A 15888-nucleotide genomic window follows, 5' to 3' on the forward strand; every position below is an offset into this window, starting at 1 on the left:
GTCCTGAAGTTTCAAATGAGTCTCTTGTGTCATAAAACTATTTCCTGAAGTTTGGGCACCAGGGACGTGTGCTCCATGAGAAGTTTTTGATCCTGGGAAGCAAAGATGCAGAGTCTTGGCTGATTTACATCCTGGTGAGTTTTTGTGAAGTGTCACAGCTATAAAGGTTGATATAAAGTGGTTAAATTTGATTTTGATGTATGTGCAACTTTCTGTACCATACCTGAAAGTTCCTGTTACTCATGTTTGAACATGATCGTGAAAAGACAAACTTGCCAGCAGTCTTGATGAGCATCACAGAGAACACTTCATTTTTTCCTTAGTACCGTGACAGATGGGTTTCCTGTCCCAGGGTAAATCTGTATTTCTGTTCTGTTTCAACATGTAAGTGTTCATCAGTAAGGTAAGCAAAGTACCGATTCTGCAGTAATTGAGAGTGACTCATCAAAATAATGCGAATGTCAAATATTCAAGTGCTTCTAGAATCTACATTCTTGAAGAGGAGATGGCTGTAAGTTACAGGTATTTTTCGCACATTTAATTCAGGCACGGTCAATCGAACAGCTAATTTCAAATGGAGGCCAGCACTGCAATCATACACCAGCCCACTAGGAGGAAACATACGCTGTGCAATGGATACACTCCTTGGTGTGGGCAATGCCGGTTTAAAGGGTTTTTTTACACATACATATATTTATGTGCATTTTTCCTTAGCAGCATTGCTGTCTGTTAGAGCCCAGGCATCTGGAAGTGCTGCATTAACATGTTTGCAAGTAAGCAGCCTTCCATGCTCAGAGGCTCATGCACTTTGAATCCAGCAGCTGTTGTAGTTCCCAACAGCCTCAGCTGACCGCAGGCCCTACTGACATTTTCACCACGTTGCTGCAGTTTGAACCTTTTTCTCTTGCTTGTCTGTAAAATCTCTTTTGCGCAGCTGTGCAGCAGTTGGACCAGGATTTTCCTCTCAGTGTAATGCAGCTAGATAAAGACATGGCGATGTGAGTCATGGCTGGATCACAGTCATTCACTCCAGTAACGGAAGAACATTTTATAATAGCAGGAAGGATAAGAACGTAGGCGTGAAACTAAACATTGGAGTTGCAAAGAAACTTTCTTGTCGGCTGGTTTGTCTCTAGGCACCCTGAGCATGGAAGTCTCTTACTAAATTGGTTTTTGCTTCAACTCCTGAAGCTTCAAGGCTGACGGAACCCACCTCACACCCTGGCTGGATCGGGTGGAAGAGCACAATCTCCATGTAGCTGAGTTGATCAGTGCTCAGCCCCTCTCCGGTTCTCCCAATTGCTTTGTGTCCCCTGGCCTGTTCAGCCCTGGTTTTCCTGCTTTGATGAGTGGCTTCTCTGCACCAGCAGGAGAATGACAGTTTTCCAGGAGCCATCATTCATTTAGGACGGGTACGGAGAGCTGCTGCCTGAAGCTCCCTGCTGTTCCCTGTAGCAGTGGGGTCGCTGTGGTGCACAGCGTGTTTCTCGGGCAGGATGATTTCCAGGGTGCCTAGTGCTGAGGGTAGTGCAGAGAGGAGCTGAATAAAAACTAAATAACATAAAAACAAATCAAATGTGCAGAGAGAAACAAGAATGAGAAAGAAGAAATAAAATGGCAGATGGGAGGAGAGCATAAGCTAGAAGAGATTTAACACTGTGTAGCATTGCTAGGTGGTAGCAAAAGGAATAAATCAAAGTACAGAAAATGATGTGTTGCATTTTGTTAGACCCCTTAATAGACCAAGCACAAGATGTACAAAGTGGCTGTTCATTAAAGTGGTTCTATGAGCCAGAACCTCTCAGAACTGAGACTTCAGGGTTATGTATCTCGAGCAGACATCTGTTACTGCATTTTTTCCTCCTGAACTGTTTGTGAAATCCCACAGTACTGGACAGAAAGCAACATACACTCATGCTATGGGTCCCCGGTTAGTCTGACACTCCCACACACCCACCTTTGTAAAGTATTTAATTAGATGTGTAATTATAATAAATAGAAGTATTTACCAGTATGCTCCCTGGAGTCAGTAAAATCACAGTGGTTCTACCTGATTGTAGCAAAGCAGAATTCAATCCACCTTTCCCATGTGCAGTTTGGACTGGTAAGAAAGGATTCCTTGGGGTTCTCAAGTAACTTCTGTTTCCTTCCATACACAGAAATTACATACGTCTCACTTGAGCACAGAGAGATTGTTTCTGCTGTTATTTTTTTCCAGCTGAAGGTGGAACCATCCTTCCTCTCTGATTTGACATTGCACTGCCCTTAATCTGCTCTGCATCCTCTTTGTCATGCAGACTGCAGTTTTCTTTTGGTGTTTTTGAATGCATGGCACATTTACACAGAATAAATTTTAAAAAAAGGTGCCTCCTGCTCTCCTGGAGGAGCCTGTGCAGGAAAGAGGAGCTTCCTGAGCATGCCAGAAATTGCAGCTTTAATGTGCGAAGCATTCAAAATCCAGCGCACTGCAAAGGATCTGCTCAGTAGCTGGAATGTTTGTGCTGTTCCGTCAAGTCGGCTGGCAACAGAAACAGCAAAATTAATGGTAAGGTCACTGACTGCGTAACTTTTCTCAAATACTTTTCTGCAGCTGGCAAATATAACCATACAAGGATAAGACATGGTCAAGATGCACTGTCTGCTCACTGCCGGGACTTTTGCTGGAGACTCAGGTAGTAAAACAACGGCCAGAACAGACTTTCACTTCAGTAATCATTAAATTTGTTGCTCTTTTCAAACAGTGTGATCTTGCTGTTTCAATCTTGTTCTTGGCTCCAACGTCTGCCCACATTAAAATGCTTTTTAAGGGTTGAAATTCTGTTGCTTCTCAAAGTCTGGGAGTAGAATACTGTTTAATAGAAGAGACACTCCTTAATGCCAGTTGGCAGTGGGTTTAGTCAATAAACAGGTGCTCGATCCTGCTGCAGGTGGAGGCAATGTAAGTAGTCTCTAGGGAAAGGCATTTTAAATAAAGTGCTTGGCATGTTAATCATCTTAAATCAAGTACTGGGGTTACCCTAAAGCATTAGGATGGGACCGGTAAAATGCCACCATACATTTGTGAACCCTGAGCAACCCCCTGGTAGAGATACAGCCTCATACTGTGAACATCCTTGTGTAGAGGGACGAAGGGAGGAACCTTTGGTTACCTGTAAGCCATGGGATCGGGAGATGGTGCTGAAGACTTTGCTCTAGCACTTCTGTTTCAGAAAGAACCACAACTTCTTGCCCAAGGATGTCAAAGCACACACATCCTCACTGCCCTTTTCTAGGGCTGGAGCCAGCTAAAATATGTTTAGTTTGTTCAGACTCTCCATAAATCATGGTTTAATTCCATCTTCTTCATTGGTTAATTAATGGTACGTTCCTATTCTCTGTCAGAGAATGGTTCCAGAATCAGCATCAAAGAGCTCTGGTTTTGATTATTTTCCTCTACAGGCATCGTCCTGCATTCACCCCCACTGAAGCTCCTTTGCCAACATCGTGCCTTCCGTCCAGTTTTGTGAGATCCTGCAGGATTTCTTTGCCATCACCGTGGCCTTTGGCTGCCCAACGAGGTCAGGAGCATCCGCAGACCTGGAGACTTTGTGCAGATTGTGAATAAAGATGTTGAATAAAACCAGCCTCAGCAAACACCCGCTGCTGCCTCTTCTCCACCATGAAAGCCCTTCCATTTGCTTCCCAGCCCTTGACCTCCTCTCAGGCCAAAAAGGAACCTTTCCTCCAGCTTCTGGGCTTAGTTTAATGATCACCGCCACCAACAAAAAAATCCAAGGACTCTGAGGAAGAAATTAACTATTGGAATGAGCCTTTCACCTCTATAGTCCTTGTACTTTCTAATACAAAATGGACCACTCAAAATTTTACAGCTGCCTGTTTGTAGAAAAGGTGATCCATAAAATATACAACTGTTGTGAATTAACCTCACAGTCACTCCCAAAATGTGCTGTATTATCCCCGGAGAGGGTAAGGTGGATTTTGACACTGTCCCCATCCTGGAAAGGCCCAGCTGTACCTGGTTGCCAGGGAGGAGAGTAGTGTCAAAGAGTTTACATCAGTCAGAGCTAAGTAAAATATTAATCATTGTGCGATATGATGCCCAAGTGACAAGGCAGTAGCTAGGAAAGAAAGTGAGATAGCAGCACCGTTGAGTTTTACAGCTACAACAGACAAGGGCAGTTTAGATTTCCCTTTACTTAACAAGAACAAAAGAGCACAGAACTTCTGTGAATTTATCAAAGCCTTAAAAACCCTGAGCTATTTCAAGAGAATACCGAGAAAAAACAGAAAGAACTGTGACATGGCTGCCACTTCCACGCTGCTGTGATGACATCTGCCGAGCAGGCGGGACAGGCCTCTGCAGATGCTCTCGCCCTTCCAGCAAATTACTCATTTCGCTGATCAACGTTTCTTATCAGGACCATATGGACGGTGCGAGTTGGCTCTGTCGCAATCTTTTGGTCCGGCAGAAGCCTGGTGAGCGTGGCTGCCTGCAAAGGGACACTGAAAAACCCAGCCATGCTTGTCGCCGGCATAGCTCTAGGGTACCAATATTTTGGCCAAGATCTCACCCCACTCGCCTGTCTGTCTCATGTCCCCCTGAACTTCCACTGAAGTATGAGCTTATTCCCTGCACTAAACTGCTGTGTGTCTTGCGGTTAGTTATTAACTAGCTGTTGCACTTGGAAGAGGGCTTTATTTCAGCAGAAAGTGATTATTTTGTAATCCTCGCTCAGTTCAGGGGAGATTTGCAATCTGCCAGTGAGACGTCCTCCTGCAACACGAAGCACTTTGTGGAAAATAAGTGAGTGCCTAACATTTATTATGATGATATTGTTAGTGTTTACATTTTTGCCAGACTGGGTGAGGTATGATTGTTTTCCAGCAACAAAGAGTAATCCAGAATTAAGCATAATTTTGCCAAATGCATTTTGTTGTGGGGGGAGGACGGGGACGGGCAGACCTCCAACCACCTCTAGGAGCTGTTTGCAGCATCTTTCACTTTCTCTTCAAGTGCAATTGCACAGCCCAGAGACAAGAAGATTCCTTGGGAATCTTGCTGGTAGGTTCAGCTTTCAGCGCAAACTCCTACAGTATCACACTCTGTGCATAAATGAATTATTTGTTATTTCTGGTATTCTTCTGGTTTTGCTTGTTTTATTTTAGGAGTTCCCAGATAAGATTAGTGAACTCTGTGTGCTGAAGCGTGAGCGTGGAGTGAGTGAGAGTAAGACAGAGTCTTGCGTCACTTTATTTCTTTATGCATAAATCTGACTAAACCAAGTATCAGGGAAAAGGAAACAGTCGGAGTTGACTTATTCCAGTTGCTTGAGCCTTCATATTTCTTTTAATCCCCTCCAGATCCACTTCTGTTAGCTCTAAGGATATCTAGAAGGTAGTAGTTCAGGACAAGGTACTTAAACAGCCTTTAAATTCCAATTTTTTGCCTTGTAATTAATTTTTTTTTTTTCCATTTAGATTTTGAGCTCAGGTAGATTGCAGTGTTATAATACTGAAAGGGTATCTATGTTTCTCTCTCTTCATTTAGACCTGGATCAGACAAAGCATCTCACATCTCTGCAGGGGGAAATATCTTTCCACAAGGCTCAGGTTGGCATCTGAACCTTGTAGCAGCTGCTGCTACCGAGACCAGCAGCCTTCTCTTTGCCAAACATGTACCCCTTGTGCTTTTTTTTATCCACTATACTCCTCGGTAATTTCTTTTTTGTGCAAGGGCTGACCAATCTGTGGAATTTCTCTCCTGCGTCAGCATCCCCCTGGGAAAATTCTGTGTTGGGGAACTCAAGACAGGAGCTTATGCTTACAACCACCTGATACCTCATTTTTAGGGCTGGACAGTAATGAATGACGAGAAGGGGATATCCAGGAGGGAGAAACATAACTTCTCAGACCAGCCTTGTTAATTCAGGAAGGATCTTGCTGAGTTGTTACCACTGACTGTCTTCCCCATCTTACCCAATTAAGAAAGAAATTATTCCATGAACAATGAACTAACGAAACTCAGTTTTGACAGATTTACATGCTATGCTCCTTCCTCTCACTCTTGAACACTCCTTCTCTCTGTGACCTTCCTGTTCCTTTGACACTTTAATTTCCCCAGTAAATCCCCCAAACCGCCATCCCGTTCTCCCAACCACCTGCCACATCTCCAAGTTCTGGGATGGGGAAGAGGTGGCACATAATAGCTGAGCTATTAGAGGAACTGTCAATACTGATATGCATCCACCCATTTTTATAAAACCTCTGGAAATGTCTTGTACCTGCTAAAAATCGTTTTCCAGTCTCCAGCCTGGACTTCCCATCCCTGTGTCCTACTAATGCTAAACACTCAATACTGGCGGATACCAGGGCAAAAGGCACAGAGTTCAGCTGATTTTATCCAGGAAAGAAACAGTAAAAAGAAAAGGTAGCAATTACACGCTGACAAATAGAGCTGGCACATCCCTAGTGAAAGAATTAATCAAGTCTTGTAGCCAAGAAGCGGAGTCAGGAGTCCTGTGAGTGAGTGCAGGGCTCGTGCACAGCTTCGTCTACACGAGGGGGGTTACAATTCGGATTAAGGATCAGTTCGTCTCATTTGGATCGGCTGTCAGGCCAGGTGTGCCCACCCAAAACGCAGGACAGACACCTACGGAGCTTGACAAGACTGCTTTAGGCTGCTTTAAGGGTCCTCATCCACTTCAAAGATCTCACACTATTTACGCGCCTCAGCCTGCTCTTGCTTCTGGTCCCTCTGACCTATTGGAGGTAAAATAAACAAGCTTCGGGATGACGGAGAATCGGTATAAAACCGAGGAGGGTTTGGGACTCATTTCTCCTTGGCGGGGGAAAGGCCTCTGTCCGCCAGCGCCCGCCTCCTACCGCCCCCAACGGCACCTTGTCCCGGGGGGCGGGCGGCCCTGGCCCCGCTGCGGCTCGGAGCGCGCTGTGCTGGGCCTGGCCCTGCTGCTGGCGCTGCACCAGGCGCCGCCCGCCCGGCCTCACCGGGGCCGCGGCCTCAGCGGAGCCCCGGTGAGGCCTACCCGCGGCGCAGAGCCCCGCTCGGCGCCAACGCCACACCAGCCGCGGCCCCCAACCCCGCCGCGGGCCGGGCAGGCGGCAGAGGCGGAGCCGCGTCCGGGGCGGGGCGGCGCGGCGGCCAGTCGCTGGCTCGGCGGCGGGGTGGGCGGTGCGGCGCGGAGCGGAGCGGCGCGGGGTGATGGAGCCGCCGGCCCTCGCCGCCCGCGCTCCGGCACGCAGCACCCGCTGAGGCCCGCTCGCCGCTGCCGCCCGTCGGAGCGCGGCCGCCGCTCGCCTCCCGCCGCCACCCCCGCACCCCCGGGACATGGCCACGGAGCCCCCGCGGCCGGCGCTGCCCGCGGCGGGGCGCCCCGAGGGCGGGCGCGGGCGCTGCGCGGGCGGCGGGCGCGGCGAGGCGGAGGAGGCCGCGGCCCAGCCGGCGCTCGGCGCTTCCCCGTGCCCCGCGGCGGCGGGGGGGGGCCGGCGGCGGGGGCTGAACGGCTGCGTGCCGCTGTCGCACCAGGTGGCCGGGCACATGTACGGCAAGGATAAAGGCGGTGAGCGGCGGCGGGGGGAGCGCCGGGCCGGGCCGAGGGGATTCCACCTCGAAGGGATTTTACGCCCCCCCCCACACATACACTCCGGTTAATCTTATTTCTGCCGGACCTGGTTGTGGTGGGGCGGGTCTCGCTTCAATTCTCACGTCCCTCTGGCGACCGGTAGCTGTGCCCTTTTGGGGATGGGGGTGTTGGTGGCGGGCGGCGCGGGGGAACCGGGGCCGCCTCCCGGGCTGGGCTGCCCGCACCTGTTCTCGCCCCCCGGGGCCTCAGCGCAGGGTCTGGGGGCTGCGGGAGCGGTGTCCCGGGCCGGGGGCTGGCAGGGACCCTCTGTCTGCCGGGGGTTTCCTCCGTGCTCGAGGCGGGAGATCTGACAGGCGCCTTTGAGCCAAAGGGCCTCAGCGGATCAGCTTCATTTTCACAGGCAACCTTGTAAAAAGTGGGAATTGAGGTAACGGTGTGCTGGTACCCTCAGAACGAGTGTTGAAACTGTGCTTTATCTAAAGGGAAGCTCCAAAATTATGGCCACCAAGAACTTCAGAAACATGTTAGTGAGCGATTTCCCAGCCTGGGGTGACTTGATGGTAAAAGTCCAAAACAATGGCTAGTAAGTGCTCTAATAATACGAACATCATAAGGATATTGCATTTTTGAAGTGTGCCTCTGCTGCCTTTAAGGCTGTGCTTTAATTGCAGGTTGAGGAGGGAGGTGTTGGCTCTTCTGCTGAAGGTGCCTTTTAACACATGCAGTGGCCAGTGCCAGAGCAATGGCCAAGTCATTGTTGCCAAATAGCAGTTGTCACCTTTCAAGGACATCACATTTGGTATAATTCCGGCCTCTGAGCCAAATGTAAGGTGTACATCCATTCAGCTTCCAGTGTGCCCTTCTAGAGTGGCTGTAGCGAGTACCTGCTGTCATGTTGCCTTTGAACCCCAGCAGCAGGAACTGCCTCTGCTGAACTTCATACCCCGTCAGGGTGTGGAGTTACAACAGAAATGGCACTGTGAGTTTGTGTTATCTACAGCCTGCGTCTATGGCATTTCTTGCTGCTGATAATCTCCACAGCAAAGTAATTCTTGTGCCTTGTCCCTGCTGTCACTGGTGCAATAAAATGTCGAGAGAGGTGCGCTGGACCCTTGGAGCTGTATGTCTTCCTTGTCAATATATTGTAACGCAGGGTGGGTCAGACAAAAAGGGCTCACTGCAGGGAGGGCCTCGCCTCCAGCAGGTCAAATTTATTGCAGTTGTATCAAGCCAACATCAATGATACACCATCTGTATTGTGGGTGCAGCTCAAATGGATCAGGTAAAGCGAGCTCCACCACATCTAATGAGCAAGACCAAGGTTTTTCCTGCAGAGGTACCACCATGGTTGATGATCTCATCTTAGAGTTTCACATTTAAGTGAAGACCAAAGCTGCTCTGGTATTCACAGCTCTCTCATTTTTTGTAACGGAATCTTCTTGTTTTATTTCTTTACAGATGTTGTATGTAGGAATGCAAGTAGTCAAGATGCCAAAGATACAGGGTCATGTGTAATGCAAGGAGCAGTGCTGCTCCTTGCTGTGTCTTTGTTGTGAAGCTGGTGGGCAGATGTTTGGATATACGTAGTTGCTAATAGCACTGGTAAGGAATATCGCAGACAAACTGTATGCCACAATCTCTAAGAATTTTGTGTGAGGAGGCCGGCGTGTCTTATACCTTCTTGTCTTTTCCTACCGTAGCCACCCTTCCTGCTGTTTCCCATTCTACCGTCTTCTACCCCATTGAACCTCTAGCGTGTTAAATGCCCGAAGCTGTAAAACCAGTGTGCCTTTTTGTCAGGATACATCTGTTGCTGTACATACAACGTGGCAGACGTACCTTGATGGTTGTACCTGGCTGGTGTTGGTATCTGAGCAGTTTGCTGGTTCAAGCTCGGAGTCTTCCTTGTTCTGCTGCGCTTCCTTCTGTGTGTCACTGCCGCCCTCTGCTCTCCACTTCCCCTCTGTCCGTGCATACAAACATGCAGAGGGCTTGAAGTAGTCAAAAATATATTTAAACTTTTGTTGTTGTTGTTAAAATATGCCTAAAAATTTATTTGTCATCGGGTTACCTTCCTCTTGAATAACCTTTCTCTTTTCCCTTTGCTCCCCGTGGCTGTTGCTGCTTTGCAAAGGGCTCTAGCAGTTTCCCTGCATGCACACATAGACTCTCAGCTTTTGGGCATTTCAAATGAACTTCTGCTGAGTGCTGTGTTCAGTGGTGCTTCCCCCAAATAGAGTATATGGTGCAGTAAATAAGGTAACCATGTCGGATTATGTCTTAATTCCATGGGCAGGTGGAGACAGAGATAGGAGCTGATGGGGTACACCACCTCAGAGCCCCCCAGGCTTGGCTGCGGCTTGACACCTGTCCCTGCAAATTCTGGAGGTCCTCAAGCCATGGGTGGGGCCGTGTAGCTGAAGGAGCCTTGTCTTTTGTATGACTTGCTCAGTCACAGAAATCACAAACCCTCTAACCCTGGCTGCTGTTTTCCCAATGCAAAGGCGGGCACACACATACTGGTCAGTACTTACCAGGTGCCCTCAGAGGATCTCTTCTGAAGTAAATCTTTGGTGTGCTTGTGCAGAACGGGTTTTGTCTACAGTGAAACATGGGGATTGGATGTGATTTGTTTGTTTAGAAGAGTTGTACATCTATATTGGTTATTTTTGCAGTAGATTTGAGTTTCAGAATGCTAGCAAGCTTTGCATGCAGAGCCGTAGGTAAATGTGAGATATTTCAGAATTTTAATTTCTGTATAGTTCTGCTGCTTCTTCAGAGGTGTTAAATTGCTTGTTCATACGTTAAAACAATACTACTGTGCTGAGAAACCCCGGGAACCTGAGAACAAAACCACAACAAACCTCCATATGTTAGTATGGTCTGCAGGTGATGGTATCTCTGGTGGTTGTTGTAGGTCAGAGTGAAGGTTATGGAATTTCTGTCTTTGTGGTGAGTGTTGAAACACGAGCCTTTGGTTTCCTGAGGTCTGCCTCAGCTGCAGTTACAGAGTAGGTGCTCTAATCTGTCGAAATCCAGAGGGTGAAGGAACGTTAAACAACGTTGGGTTATATTAAACTCTTCAAGCAATATGTATCAATCCAGTATCATATGCCTTCTACTTCCAGGAATATTTGCCTGGTCTTTCTACCTTGTAGGTTATTGTCTTGTCTTGTCTTATCATCAAAGCCAAAGTACAGATATTGAGGAGGATGTGTTACAAAACTTTTTTTTAATGTTGTGATTGTTACCGATTCACATTCAAAACATGTGTCATCGACATACCGTGTGCACTTGGCTGAGTTGTTTCCAGCATGTGTAGAAAGGTATGGGGGTTGCTAAAAGAAGCTGTTGTGTCTTGCAGATGGTGGGGCAGTCTGCACATTGCGGTGTGGCAATATTTTTCTAGTTCTGGAAAGTATAAAAAATCCAGCTTTTAGCAAGCAACTTGTCTTGAGAGCTGTTTTACGCATATTTTTAAAACCACTCTTTGTTCATTGGCACAGCCAACTAATGAAACAACTTCTCTAAGTCTGGTGGTTGTTTAGACGTAAATACCTTGGGCTCTAAATATTTTGTGTAGTTTCCAAGACTGCACGACAGAGCCCATTCAGAGATAATGCTTTCTAAAAGATGAAAACACAATTGCTGTTACAACTGCAAATGCTTTTTGGGAGTTTTGCTTGTTCCATGTTTTTTCCTCAAGTGGTAAGCTGAAGACAGAACCTATTTTGGATACAGTTAACATTTTTCCTTCACTTCTAAACCAAAATAAATTGCTATCTGAAAAGCTATGAAAAAAATCTTAGGAGAAGATTTCTTTTCCAGAAGTGGGTTTTTCTTTTTCCCTTGCAACTGATGATTTTGACATTTAGAGCACATTTCACAGCGATGCAGTTACTTTTCTCCATTGTGACCCATTTTCATCTCTTGGGTACCCTCAGATATTCAGTTGCGTTTCTTATGCAGCTACTCAGCAATATTGCCGACTGAAGAGTCCTTAGGGCTGTTTCAGGAGGATATTTGGTGTTTTTTATTTTTGTGCATGCATGATGGTGGTTCCCTGGCTGAGGTGAAAGTTTGTATTGTGTTATAATTATGGGCGATACACATACTAGCATCTGATTAGCGTGGAGTGCTATAGGGCTACTACTTCTAGTAACAGAGAAATGCTCTCTATGTGTTCTGTGAATGTACCAGTGGCATAGATTTCCATTTTAGCTAGTGAGAAATACATTGAACTTGATATTAACTCCTTTTAACTTCTTGGCATTGTTGGAAAAACAACGTATCAGTTAAACAGGGAGTGTCTATGTAATCTTCCATAGCTGAATGAATGAATGTTTTCTTTCGGGTGGAACTCTTAATGTCAGATCGCAATACTGTACTTGAGCAGAATTAGACTCAGCAAACTGTCTGATGGCTGGAAAAACAGGAATGCAAGCAAACCCCAGCAGATGTTTTGTGCAGGAGCTGCTGATTGTGGCTCTATTGCGTGTGTATCGCAAGCAGTACAACTGAGCACGTAGGCTGTCCCCGATGTGTATTTGCTATTTCTAAAAATTAAAAAAAAAATAATTAAAAAAAAAGTTGCATTTGTTCAAACCAAGCCCTGAAGGCAATGCTTCTTTTCCAGGTATACTGCAGCATCCAGATGGGACTGTCCTGAAGCAGCTGCAGCCCCCACCTCGCGGTCCCAGGGAGCTGGAGTTCTACAAGAAGGTGAGGCTGTGGGTGATATAGAAACACATCCTTATTGCTGTGCTTGGGAAGGCACAACCTCGATGTCTGAATGGCTATTCACTGCCGGCCCTGTCCTGGTGTCTGTGTGCTGTCTACGATGTTCTCCTCCCCGAATGTCTGTCCCTGTGCCAGATCTCCTTCACTCACATAATTTGAGTGTGTTTGCTCATGGGACAGCAGGGTTTTCACAGCTGCTCAGATTTCACTGAGAAGCCCTGCGTTGCCTTCATCTGTGATTAAAAGGCAGTGTGTTTGATCCCATCGTTCTTCTGTTGTTGTCTCAGAATTGGTTGCATCCAAATTTGACATGTCTTACACTTGCATCTAGTCTGGTTTATTGCTAGAAGTGTTGCTCTTTTCACTGTATTAAAACTTGTCTCATTTAAAAAGTCAATGAAAGGTGCAACTCTCCAGTTGTTTTAACTCTGGTTTGTTGTGTTTTTCCTATTGCTCATCTTCAGTTTGCTTTATCAGTAACTGGAATAACATAAACCAGGAAAGCTGTTGCTTGTCTTATGAGGGCAAAGTGTTTTTAGAGCCTCTTAGTAAACTACCTGCCCACAATGGTATGTCACATGTTTTTTCTACATGTACTTGATAAGTCATCCCCTTCCATGGCTTATTAGCTATGAAGAACTGCAGAGATCTTTGTGCAGGATGAGAGAGGGGTCTTGAGACTCTGTTTTTATTGTGTTGTTTAGTTTCTTTTTTCCTCCCCTAGAAAGTTATTAATTTAAGTTACTAGAAGACATTATGTATGTTGTAGAAATGTCTCGCATTAAAACAGACTAAGCAACATGCTTTAAGTGAATGGTGTGTTTGCATACTAGCATTACTTGATAATTCTCGTGATGGGTCTGCTAGACAAAACAGCAGCTCTTGAATTAGTGGGAGCTCAGCAGGAGCCAGTTAAATCTAAACATAAATATTTTTCTGAGGTTTCTCAGTGACTGTCCTTTCCGTGAGGGTAGGAAGGATGCAATCCAGCCTGAGTGGTAACTCTTCAGTCGAAGAAGAGAGTTTGAACAGACTCATTTGAGTGCCAGGCTGCCTAATACTCTGTGAAATCCTGAGGTACGGACAGAGTTGGGCAGTTCTTGAAAAATAATGGAGAAATGGAAAGGTATATACACAGTTAGTTGTGCGTGGGTTAGAATGTTTTTTGTGGGAGAAGGGGAGAAAATGTCTGTGCGTTACGCAGGTGAGAGCACAGAAGAAAGGTCTTGTGGATTTGTCTCAGTGATTAACTGCTATCATGTTTGCTCTCAGGCAAGAACCACGTCCTGCGGGATATAGATACCTAAGCGCTACACATGGTCGTTACAAGATGAGGATTACCGCGGATTGTGAGGTTCAGTGTAAGGTACAGTTTCACATACAGCTTGAGCTGATAAAATAGCTCATTGCTGCCAAGAGGGAAAGGAAAGGCCGTTCTTCCCATTCTCGCCATTTACCTTGTGCTGTGCTGATGATTTTTGGACATGGGCAAACTGATTTGACTTATTTAAAAGATGGCAGAACATTCCTGTGTTGGTAGTTTTCTGTCAGTTTTAGTGATTAAACTGATGAACAGTGGGGACAACAGCAAGACTGCCCTATTTTGGTGACTGACCTCAATGCATCTTGTGGTCTGTATTCAAAGAGACATTATCATTATATATAGCCTTGGAGTAGGCTAATGAGCCTCCACAGAATGGAGGAAGCAGAATTTTACTGCTCCTTGAGACAAGAGTTGTTTTCAAGGCAGTCAGGTACAGGAGGTGGTGAGAAACTGCAGAAATGAAACAGGTGAGACACGACTGATGAATCCTAGACTGTCACTCTGTCAGGACTCGACAGCAAGTCCATTGATAGGCTACACTAATGAGTAACCTTCTGGTTTATGTGGATTAATCGTGAAAGAAGCCCAAAGCTGAGTGCTGGCCTGGGGAGCCCAAATAAAATGGGCTTCCAGTTTGGAATGGAAACTTGAGCAAGACACTGGTCTGAAACTGGGATCTACAGGTCAGCCTGCTCACAAGTGGGTGGCAGCTGGAAGTTTTGAAGAATTTCACAGGTCTTTGGCAAAGTGGAAAACTGGAAAAATCTCTTTAGCAATTCCTACTTAGACTGCCATTTGTTACCTTTTCTGTTTTCATGATAGTGTATTTTCAGACCAGCAGTTTAAAAAAATAAACACCTTCTAAATACTGGTGGTCTTAAGAGATTATTTCGCCAAGTAAACCAAATTTACTGCTATTACAGAAATATATGTAATTCTCTACTGATAGGGAAGTGGCTTGTAATGATTCTGTCTTCCAAGGGAGGGGAAAAATAGAGTATGACAAGATATCATGAATACCTTCTATGATAAAATGTAGCAGAACAATGAGCTGTTTGTAGTCATTGTTAATAACTTACTTTGTGTTGCTTAACTTAACATTGGAGTGTGACTTTCCAGTGGTGATGTCTGCATTATGTCAAGTTCTGTAAATATGAATAATTATGTAAACACAATAATAATGTTTTAATTCTGTTCCTGCAAACTCCCTTCCTGTACCTGAGGACATAAGCTTCTTGCAAACATAGGCTGCGCAACCATGGAGTGTTTTACCAGGTCTTCTGTTAACCTTCTCTGGTTAAAAAAATTAGCTATTTTTTTTTAACCTTGAAGAGCTACAAAATACTTTGTTTTCAATAGATATGGGTAGCAAGAGAAGAAAATAAAATGAAGTAGAGGGGTTATGGATTTTTTTCTCTACGCTGATGATCAGTCGTTCCCATCTAATGGAAATACTCAACGCGAATGTGTAGGTGGAGGCACTGCTAAAGGACTGCTTTTAAAGGGGTTTCAGGAGGGAACAACGTGCAGAGATGTGGAAACAGGAAAATAGTGGTGTTTGAAAATGCAGTACAATGTATTATGTAGTAGTGACCCATTTCCATTAAAGCAAATAAATCGGTAGAAGGCAGTATGTGCTTATGGTAGGCTGCCTATACAGGCATACTAAAGAAATCCACAAAAGTGGCTGCTACTCATGAAGTTTAAAGGTTGCTAATGCAGTAGCTAATAATCTGGGATTTTATGCTGAAGACATCAATAAATGTTCATGTAAAATTTTATTTGAGTTGCCTTTCTGCTCTCTTCTGGTGACTGCATGATGCCTTGGGTATGGGTGGTCCAACTTAGCCCTCACCCTGCCTGCCAAAAACTGTCCTGAGACACCTCTTTACCTTTTCTTTTTCCCTCCTGTTTGCTAGTGGCTGTATGTCAGAATCATCATAGCTGGTTCTTGTGATGTTGCCAAATCATGGCTCCAAATAACGTATCTGTGATACTGTTAAGGTTTCCAAGGCTGTGGTAATGCCAGGTTTTACTCACATTCTCAAATGCCCTTGTCCCTGAGGGCACGGGTAATTTTGGGGGTTTGGAATGGAAAGGCAGATGGGGTTCTCCCAGTCCCTGCACAGCCCTGAAAACCTGCTACCTCCATCCCAGTGCTTGGGAGCCCAGGGAGCTGTTTCACCCCACGCAGTGTTGAGAAGAGATAATGGGGCTAGTGGT

The 15888-nt window shown here is 45.8% G+C and overlaps 1 protein-coding gene across 1 annotated transcript in view; it reads left to right on the forward strand.

The window, feature by feature from the left end:
* Nucleotides 1–7192: 7192 nt before the first annotated feature.
* IPMK (inositol polyphosphate multikinase) overlaps nt 7193–15888 on the forward strand; it is a 36101-nt gene continuing 27405 nt past the window's right edge. Inside the window, exons 1-2 of the mRNA XM_065843145.2 lie at nt 7193–7577; nt 12238–12323. Coding sequence (XP_065699217.1) covers nt 7346–7577; nt 12238–12323 — 318 coding nt within the window. The 5' untranslated portion in view covers nt 7193–7345. The remainder of the gene's footprint in view (nt 7578–12237; nt 12324–15888) is intronic.

The sequence above is a fragment of the Patagioenas fasciata genome, chromosome 8 (assembly GCF_037038585.1).
Source record: "Patagioenas fasciata isolate bPatFas1 chromosome 8, bPatFas1.hap1, whole genome shotgun sequence".
In the NCBI taxonomy this organism is placed as follows: domain Eukaryota; kingdom Metazoa; phylum Chordata; class Aves; order Columbiformes; family Columbidae; genus Patagioenas; species Patagioenas fasciata.